General features: G+C 41.1%; 1 protein-coding gene across 1 annotated transcript; it reads right to left on the bottom strand.

The window, feature by feature from the left end:
- Positions 1–588: 588 nt before the first annotated feature.
- LOC104294947 (cytochrome b reductase 1) lies at positions 589–5,465 on the bottom strand. Its single transcript, XM_009894640.1, has 4 exons — positions 5,336–5,465; positions 4,013–4,221; positions 1,205–1,359; positions 589–1,000 (listed from the first exon to the last, which is right to left on the bottom strand). The coding sequence occupies exons 1-4, from the start codon at positions 5,463–5,465 to the stop codon at positions 700–702; spliced, it is 795 nt and encodes a 264-aa protein (XP_009892942.1). The 3' UTR covers positions 589–699.
- Positions 5,466–10,434: the final 4,969 nt, after the last annotated feature.

Below are 10,434 nucleotides of genomic sequence, written 5' to 3' on the forward strand. Positions count from 1 at the left end.
TAATCCAAAGCCAAATGTTTTCCATATACAATATATTTGGTAGAGTTGGTTAAAAGTCAACAGATTAAAAAAAAACCCCAAACATGTAAGTTTTTAAAGGAAACATAACATTTAATAAAGATTTCAGGCAAACTTTCATTTCTTTTTTTGAATTAAAAATTTTAGACTAAACGTTTTAATGGTGCAACTCTGCAAAGTGCTGATTGACCTCAAATCCCATAGATTTTAGCAGCTGGTGAGGGGGTTAATCAGTTTGAGAAATCAGAGCTTTAAAAAAAGTGAACATTACCATAAAAATTATGTGTGACCAACTAAATTCTGCTGTCTGGTATACTTCATGACTGATTTATAAACTACAAAATCACTCAGAGCAACATTTAGTCTCAATCTTGTTAACTTTCCATGACTATAAGAGATATAAGCATTAAATGAAGAAGTAATATGGAAAACATTTTCCAGTTATGTGAGTTTCCCATTATGTGATGACATTCATGCTCTCATTTTTTAAATGAGGACTGACCATGAATTAATATAATATGTTTGGGACTTACTAGAATTTAAATTCATATGCAGAAAACTTGAGTATCTTTGAGCAAGCCATACATAAAACCCCAACCTATTTATATATCAACACAACTAAATTGGAAGGAACCAGAGGGTATTGGCAGCATAATAGTACTGTTATTCTGTGTAGTTTCTTTACATAGTTGATCGTTGCCCTGCTTCATCGAGTTTGAGGTTTTGTTTTCTGGCTGCTTCACTATTGATCCTCAGATCAGATTTATCTGCATTACTGCCGTCTGTCATGGTGGATTCTGCTTCTGTGCCTTCAGGAGTCTCTCCAATGGGCCGCAAAACTTTAGCATTCTCTTCTGGGGGGCGCTTCCAATGGGACCGGCTTGCCATCCACAAAATAAGTGCACCAAATATGACAAGCAAAAGACCAAGACAGTTGACAAAAGTTGCCTCTGGTGGGAATGCACTATATGCAGGATTTTTCCTTTGGAAGGGGAAAAAAAAAAAGGTCAGTTGTTTTAAAGACAATACTGGTCTAAAACCAGCAGTGTCCTGCTAGTTAGGAAGTCTTTTTAAAACAAACCAAACCAAAACAATGTACCAATACTCAATGGTTATTATTCTGTGCAAGCGGAAGTACAGTTTGCAATGAATAACCTTAATAAACAAGTGGGAAAAAAATACTTACAGTGAAAAGATAAGCTTTTCTGTGATTCCCATGAGAGCTGTTGCAATCACTGTTGCAAAGATGGTAAGACCTGAGTAAACATGTATTGGCATGAGAGCTGCTCGGAGAGGAACTGGAGCAAAAGGGAGCAGAAAGACAGCGAAACCTAAGAAGAGCTAAACACAAAACAGATCCATGGTTAAAGCTACATGGGAAACAAGTGGCACTTCTCAAGCAGAATAAAAATAATCATAAAAATTCCATTTTGAGACGTCTTCAGGTACAAATCTGAAAAGAATTGGCATTTTTATTTCTGAACGTGTCTCCCTTCAAAACCAAAGCAGTAATTCTGGATTAGCACCTGGGAAGCAGACATGAGATATTTTATAAATGATCCCACCCAATATCAGTGTCCAAACTTACTGGTAATGCTAAAACTGCAACCAAACTAAGTATTGGAAACACAAGTTTTCAGTGTCACTAATTCAGTAATATATTAAAGGTGTGAGTAGCTATATTTTTCCAGTCTCTTCAAGTCCTGTTCTCTGCTTCTGTTATAGATTTTCACATAAATGAAGATCAGAAGGCAGTTTAGCCTTCTGGCTTGAGTGGACTAAATAATTCTACCTTGATGGAGTTTTAGTTAAGTTAAAGTACATGTCTTTAGAAGGGCAGTGGTCTTTCAATATATCAATCGGTTGGCATTTACAGAGTGAAGATGTGGGTGGGTGGTGTGAAATTATTCAGGGGACATGAGTCCTCCCATTGTCACTAATTTTGTGATGGAAGATAACCCATCATGTCACGTGGTTTCAGTCATATTGAGGCCCAATCATACTGAGGTTGCATCCCTTCTTTAGTTTGTTCTACTGTTACTCACCCCTGCTGCTAAATTAGAAACAGTGCATGAATTTGTATTTCATCTTGCTTTAACTTCCAGTCTTAGTCCTTGTTTTGTCTTTCCATGCTGGATTAAAGAGCCTGGTATTTTCTCCCTGGGAAGCTTTTTAATACACCATAATCAAGTCATCTCTTAATCTTCTTTAGATCTGCTGAACAGTTGGAGCTTTTTAAGTCTTTCAAGGAAGACAGTTTTTCCAGCTCTCAAATTTTCCAGATTTTCTTTTCTTTTTTTTCTTTTGATTTTTTTACATAGTATTTCATATTAGTTTCGCAAATGCCATATATGGACATTAAGATAATCTCTTATTAGAGAATTTACTTTTCCTTTGTCACAGCATTGAGAGAACTCCCTTTGAGCTTCATGTTGTCTTTGAGTACTTCTTTCCAGAGACATTGCTTTTGAAGAGAGTCTCCATTTTTCATTTCTGCCCTACTCTTAAATTTATGTCCTTGTGCTATACTGTATTAACATAGATTTGGCTTAAATACAATATATTTACACTATTGTTCCTGCAGGTATAGTATTATGTGAACATCTGCCCTCAATAATTTTTCAATTCTGAGATTGCCATGACATTTCTGGCAAATGCCAAGTGTCTTCTCTATTAACAGAGACACTAATTTATTACTGTTTTTTAACAATAGTGCTCAATCACTTAATGAACATCAGTCTCTGTGTGGAGACTTACATGCTAGTTTGGAGGAAGTAACACCACAGTTCTATTGATGAGACAGGCAAGGCATTAAATGTCATTGATCACGTTTCTAGCAGCAAAATGAAAAGTAGAATTAAGATCTTATTTGCAATTCTTTATCTTAACCATTAGAAAAAAATGCTGATGCTCAGTATAGTGGCAGCACAGATTTTCCTGAAATAACTGCATTATGAGGACAAGGAAAATCTTAACATTGTTCCTTCTTATTCATTAGCTGTTGTTCAACTATAAAGAATATACTCAACAATGTTGCAATATGTTTTATTTTTCCTAAGTGTTAAAACCACTATTTCAACACTATTTCTTGTACCTCCTAACCTGAGCAGTGAAGGATTAAAGTCCAGAACCCAAATCCCTCAGCTGGAGATTCTCTGTGCTTGAACACCAGATAATTAAGTCTTATTTTTTACTATTTAGTGTTTTGGCAAAATAACTAAGAATGACAATTTGAAGGAACAAAATTAATTTCCATAGTGTAATAATACAATATATGGAATTCAGAATGTATATGCAGAAAAATCACATCTGTATGTGTACACTAAATGTCAGGGCATGCCTGCTCTTCTATGCCAAATGCAAAACGTTATGCCAAACGCTAACTATGTTAGCTCATTTTAGATTATGATAACTCTAATTTTCTGCCAATAGGAGCAGTTAAAAGCATGCACACAAACATTGATCAAAGTTTTGCTGGTTCAGGAAAACCGGTTAGCCAGTAGTAGCTCATTCAGATGTCAGATCCTTTAGATCTGCACTGCTGCCTGCTGCATTTGTTCTGCTGATAAACAAAAGTCTTGAGGCCAAGAAGCGACTACTTAAAATTATGATAGCTGGAAAAAAAAGAAAAACAATTACTTCATTTGAGACTTCCTTAATAAAAGCTCTAATTATATTTAAATATGCTGCCAACAAACCAAATCACTTGCTTTAACTTCAGCAATTTATAGCACTTAGAAACACACTACTGTATTACTGAATAGTAAATAAACTGCCATTATCCCAGGAAATAAACAAAATATACTTCAAAATACATTTTCCTTTGAAGTCAAGGATCCAGTATTTGCACATTTACATGCTAATTTGCCAAATCACAGAATGTAAAATAGGTATCCCAGTAGTTAGAGTGTATTAGTGAGGGTCTATTGTGCCTGAATTACTCTACACGTTCTTCAAATTTACAACCTCTTTATAAATACTGTTAGATTCTGACCTGGAGAGAATAAAATATAACAGCAGTCAGCCCAATCCAGCTGTGCAGGCTGTACATGTTAGGAATGTTCTTGGCATTGTGGAATTCAAACACGGCTACCATAGAAACAATTGCAAGAATCATAGCTATGGTATTTAGTCCAGCATGTATGAACTTCATTAGGAGTTTGCTGCACTTCCAGGTCCAGGGCAACCGGTACACAATAATAGCTGAAGAAAGAACAGAAACAAGATGTTATGCCTTATAGGATAACTTCTCTCAGATTTTAATAATCATGCATAGTTCCATTGTAAATTACATGAAAATCCAATCTTTAATCCTCTGAAAAAGTCTTTTAAAAGGCTTTTTCTTCTACACATAGCATAGCATATTCCAAATATACAACTGAGGCTTAAATATAGCTTTTAGGGAGATTTCTTCCTAATTTTAAAACAACTTAACTGTGTTTCAAAAAAAGAAGAGTAAACAACTTGGTGTTGTCTTTTCCTCATTCCTTAAATTGATCTAACAGGGATTCTACATAGGATTTTGATTTTTTTGCTACTAGTCAGATTGGAAAAATAGGGCCCAATTCTTATATCCAGAAGACCACGTACTGAGAAAGTGTGTAAGATTATTTTCTAATATTTATTCTCTTCGCCAACTTTGGATAACGCTGTTCTCTAATTGCGTAGATACTTACATGACTATCTATTGCATTGATATATGCAGCATAAGGGAATCATAATCTGATTCTTAAGAGACAAAAGGATTTGGCGACTACAGCTCTTCCCACAGTTAGAAGAATGTAAGGGGGGAGGGGGGGTTGCCTTCATTTGCATTAATAACTCTAGCAGATAGTGTTTTGTCCAGTCTGAACAAAACAACGTTCTAGTGATCTAACTCCAAGTAGTCCATAAGAATAACTTAGGCTAGAGCTGCTGCTTGCCAAGCTCTTTCCTCAAGGGCCCCACTGCTCCTTCCCTGCCACAATTGTCCCCTGCCTGTCATATGACCCAAGTGCTTGCCACAGGGGACACACAGAGGCCAGATTAGATAACTGAAGCACCAGGTACATCTGATTACAACCTAGGTAGCAATTCTGGATGTGTGACAGCACACAGGTGTATTAAGATAACAGTGGACAAATATTTATAAGGACACTTGATCACTTGACCAATAAAGGCTAATGCCCACATCCATGATGTCTTGCCTGAACAAAAAGACTGAGCTCCATTGGCATGGTTAGTAAAGGGAATCTGAGGCCCAGGTTATTCTTCCTTCTCTCCTTCCAGTTGTGGGCAGTGGCATTGAAAGAAACAGATGCACTCAGTCTGTTAATACCTGGCTCCATGGCTGGTGTCACCACTGCAACTTGGGGTTTTTCGATAATGGGATGACCTACATGGCACCAGGCATGCTGGCGTTGGATGGGGTTCACCTTTCTCAAAGGGGGAATACAGTCTTTGCTCATGAGCTAGCAGGGCTCATTGACAGAGCTTTAAACTAGACTTGATGGGGGACAGGGGTATTATCAGGCTTGCTCGTGACAAGCCATGGGACGACACACTAAGGTTTGAGGGATGGGGTGCTAGAGAGGGCCCTCAGACTGTTGCTCCAAGATGTGCTGGCTGCACTGCAGCACACTCGAAGTCTTACGGAGATGAGCCAGGGGTTCCAGAGGCAATAGGAGTCAACAGGAAACACGTAGAATACCTCAAAGGAAGGCCACCTGGAGAGCAGCACGAAGGAGTTGCAGCCACTCCAGCCAATAAGTCAGCTTCAACAGGAACCCAACTCAAGTGCCTCTATGCAAACGCATGCAGCATGGGGAACAAAGAAGTGGAGTTAGACATGTGCACACACCTCCCGAGCTATGATCACATTGACATCACAGAGACGTGGTGGGATGGCTCCTATGACTGGAGTGTTGGAATGGAAGGATACAGGCGCTTTAGGAAGAACAGGCAGGGGAAACGAGGAGGGGTGTTGACCTCTTGTCAATGACCAGCTGGAGTGCATGGAGCTCCGCCTGGGGATGGATGAAAAGCCAACCAAGAGCTTATGGGCCAGGATTAAAGGGAACACACAAGCAGGTGATGTTACAGGGGAGGTCTGCTACAGGCCACCTGACCAGGATGACACAGTGGATGAGGCCCTCCACAGACAGACAGGAGTGGCATCGCATTCATAGGCCCTGGTCCTCATGGGGGACTTCAACCACCCCAGTATCTGTTGGAGGGACACCACAGGAGGGCACAAGCAATCCAGGAAGTTCCTGGAATGCGTCGATGACAACTTCCTTCTCCAAGTGGTAGAGAAGCCAACAAGGAGAGGAGCTATGCTGGAACTTGTCCTTACAAACAAGGAGAGGCTGATGGGGAATGTCAAGCATGAGGGCAGCCTTGGCTGCAGCGATCATGAAATGGTAGAGTTCAAGATCCATAGGGCAGCGAGGAAGGTGCGCAGCAAGCTCACTACCCTGTACTTCAGGAGAGCTGACTTTGGCCTCTTGAGGGATCTGCTTGGTAGGGTACCATGGGATAAAGCACTGGAGGGAAGAGGGGCACAAGGAAGCTGGTTAGTATTCAAGGTTCACCTCCTCCAAGCTCAGGAGTGATGTATCCCAACAAAGAACTCAGGCAAAAAAGCCAGGAAGCCTGCATGGATGAACAAGGAGCTCCTGGACACACTCAAAAGCAAAAAGGGTGGAAGCAAGGACAGGTAGCCTGGGAGGACCACAGAGAAACTATCCAAGCAGCCAGGGATCAGATTAGAAAAACTAAAGCCCAGATAGAATTAAGTCTGGCCAGGGACATCAAGAGCAACAAGAAAAACTTCTATAAGTATGTCAGTGATAAAAGAAAGACTAGGGAAAATGTGGGCCCTCTCTGGAAGTAAACAGGAGACTTGGTCACCCAGGACATGGAAAAGGCTGAGGTACTAAATGACTTTTTTGACTCAGTCTTCATTAGCAAGGGCTCTAACCACGCTGTCCAAGTTGCAGAAGGCAAAGGCAGGAGCTGTGACAATGAAGAACCGCCCACTGTAGGTGAAGATCAGGTATGAGAGCATTTGAGGAACCTGAAGGTACACAGGTCCATGGGACCTGATGAAATCCATCCACGGGTCTTGACGGAACTGGTGAATGAAGTTGCTACACCACTATGCATCGTATTTGAGAAGATGTGGCAGTCCAGTGAAGTTCCCACTGACTGGAAAAGGGGAGACATAACCCCCATTTTCAAAAAGGGGAAAAAGGAAGACCCTGAGAACTACAGGCCGGTCAGTCTCACCTCTGTTCGTGGCAAGATCATGGAGCAGATCCTCCTGGAAACTCTGCTAAGGCACATGGAAAATAAGGAGGTGATTGGTGACAGCTGACATGGCTTCAATAAGCGCAAGTTATGCCTGACAAATCTGGTGACCTTCTTTGATGGAGTTACAGCATTGGTGCATAAGGGGAGAGCAACAGATGTCATCTACCTGGACTTGTGCAAGGCGTTTGACGCTGTCCCACACAACATCCTTGTCTCTAAATCGCAGAGATCTGGGTTTGATGGATGGAACACTCGATGGATAAGGAACTGGCTGGATGGTCACACTGAAAGAGTTGCGGTCAATGGCTCAATGTCCAAGTGGAAACCAGTGATGAGTGGTGTTCCTCAGGGATTGGTACTGGGACTGGTACTATTTAACATCTTTGTTGGCGACATGCATGTTGGGATTGAGTGCACCCTCAGCCAGTTTGCTGACAACTCCAAGCTGTGTGGTGCAGTCGACATGCTGGAGGGAAGGGATGCCATCCAGAGGGACCTTGACAGGCTTGGAGGTGGGCCCATAGAACCTCATGAAGTTCAACTGGCCCAAGAGCAAGGTCCTGCATGTGCGTCAAGGCAATCCCAAGCACAAATACAGGTTTGGTGGAGAATGGGTTGAGAGCAGTCCCAAGGAGAAGGACTTAGGGGTGTTGGCTGTAAGCTCAACATGAGCTGGCAATGTGCACTCACAGCCCAGAAAGCCAACTGTATTCTGGGCTGCATTAAGAGAAGCATGGCCAGCAGGTCGAGGGAGGTGATTTTACCCCTCTACTCTGCTATCATGAGACCCCACCTGGAGTACTGCAACCAGTTTTGGAGTCCTCAGCACAGGAAGTGCTAGAGCTGGTGGAGTGAGTCCAGAGGAGGGCCACGAAGATGATCAGAGGGCCAGAGCATCTCTCCTCTGAAAGACAGGCTGAGAGAGTTGGGATTGTTCAGCCTGGAGATGAGAAGGCTCTGGGGCCTTATAGTGGCATTCTGGTACTTAACGGGCACCTACAGGAAAGTTGGAGAGGGACTTTTTACAAGGGCATGTAGTGATAGGATGAGGGGTAACGGCTTCAAACTGGAAGAGGGTAGATTTAGATTGGATATCAGGAAAACATTTTTCGCTATGACTGTGGTGAAACACTGGCACAGGTTGCTCAGAGAAGTTGTGGATGCCCCATCCCTGGAGGTGTTCCAGGCCAGGCTGGATGAGGCTTTGAGCAACCTGGTCTAGTGGGAGGTATCCTTGCCCATGGCAGGGGGGTTGGAACTAGATGATCTTTAAGGTCCCTTCCAACATAAGCCATTCTATGATTCATCTGATTCATCACATCCTCATTTAAGGTTTCTGCTTATGAAATTACATTCAAATCTTTATATATAATTAGCTATACTAAACCAAAAGAATAAGAATATGTGCAGGTTTTTAAAAAAGTTCCTGTTCCAAACATTAAGAAATAGATGTGCACCAGAAAAAAAACCCAAACAAACCAAAACTGATACATGCAAAGATGAAGAATTTACTTAAGTGATTCTCATGTGCCTTACTCATTCCTTCTCCATAACCCTAGCTTTTTATGCAGAAAACATAAGTTACGTAAAATAAATAGGATATTCATTCTGTATGTTGTGAGGAATAATAATAAATGACAAATTAATTTCAAAGTTCTGTTAAGTTTTTTTTTACTTGGATGCATGCCAGGAAATACAGTACTGCACTAAATAATTCACAAAGAAAACACTGTTCACAAGTGAAATTTCCAGACTCCGATCAGATTTTAGATCAATGTATGCCTTTACATACTGTGTGAAAATATAATACTGGAATGAAAGTGTCCCTTAGAATATTTAAATGTATACATTACTTAGGTAGTTCTCAGCTTTCTACTTTTAAAAAGTAGCAATAGTAAATCCTACAAAATCAGGAAGATAGAAGCCTTGTTTTTAAGACAGTTTGACAGTAATCGATCTCTATGACATAGGTATGATTCGGCACACCAAGCTTATGATCACCTCCAACAGTTCCTCAAAAGTTATGATAGTCCTATATCTTTCATTGAAATAATTCATTCAATAGTTCATACTGAAATAACTGCCTGCATCAGAGTATTATTAATTAATTCCATCTTAACATGAGAAGGAACTTCTTTACTTTGAGGGGAGTGGAGCACTGGAACAGGCTGCCCAGAGAGGTGGGAGGGTATCCCACTCTGGAGACATTCAAAACCCGCCTGGACGCTGTCCTGTGTAATGTGCTGTAGGTGACCCTGCTCTGGCAGGAGGGTTGGACTAGATGATCTCCAGAGGTCCCTTCCAACCCTAACAATTCTGTGAATTCTGTGAACTTAGTACTAATGATTATGCTTTCTAATTTCGCAAAGCAGGTAAGCCAAAGGGCCCCAAATAAGACTCAACATCCCATGAGGATATTCCCAGTAAATCTTCCTTGCTCTGTCTCACCATATGGCCCATAGTATTGTCAGTAATTTATTCCAAGTGCAGCAGAGTACTGGACTCTAGATGTCTTGAAGTAAACTTGATGTGCATAGGTCCTGGTCTCAGCTTTCAGTATTTAACCTCAGTGGGTCAAGTCCAGGCTAAAATTTTTGGTGTAACGTTTTTCTTTAGTGCATAAGATGCTGTCATCTAGCTGGTTTAACTTCCAAAATCACTATCAAACTCCTTAGTCACTCATCCACACAGTCGCAGATCTCTGTCTGAGCCATGATTTGTCTTGGTTGTTTCCCATAAACGGGATGATAGAAAAGCAAGGAATAGAGACTAATGGTTTGGATGCTTGTTAACAATAGCATGTGTTAGCATGTAACATGCCACAGCCCAGGACATATGCATGATAGCACAATTTGGTTTAATCCTCTTTCCGTGAGGGCTATGTGTGAAGTTATACATTGCAACTTGAGCAGATCTGACTGTTTATCACTGTGAAAACACACAGACCCGTTTCCCCATCACCACTTTTGTTCCAGTTCTGTGTGCTTCCTCCTGCCTTTGTCATAACTGGTGCTTTTCTGACCAGCAGGAGGAAGCAAGACAATTTGGGGAACAAAGGGGAGAGGATGAGGAAGATTTGGCTTTCAGTGGTGCAAGCTCTTAAAAACTGACTCAGACATGATG

Source organism: Charadrius vociferus, unplaced genomic scaffold (assembly GCF_000708025.1).
Source record: "Charadrius vociferus isolate BGI_N301 unplaced genomic scaffold, ASM70802v2 scaffold161, whole genome shotgun sequence".
Lineage (NCBI taxonomy): Eukaryota > Metazoa > Chordata > Aves > Charadriiformes > Charadriidae > Charadrius > Charadrius vociferus.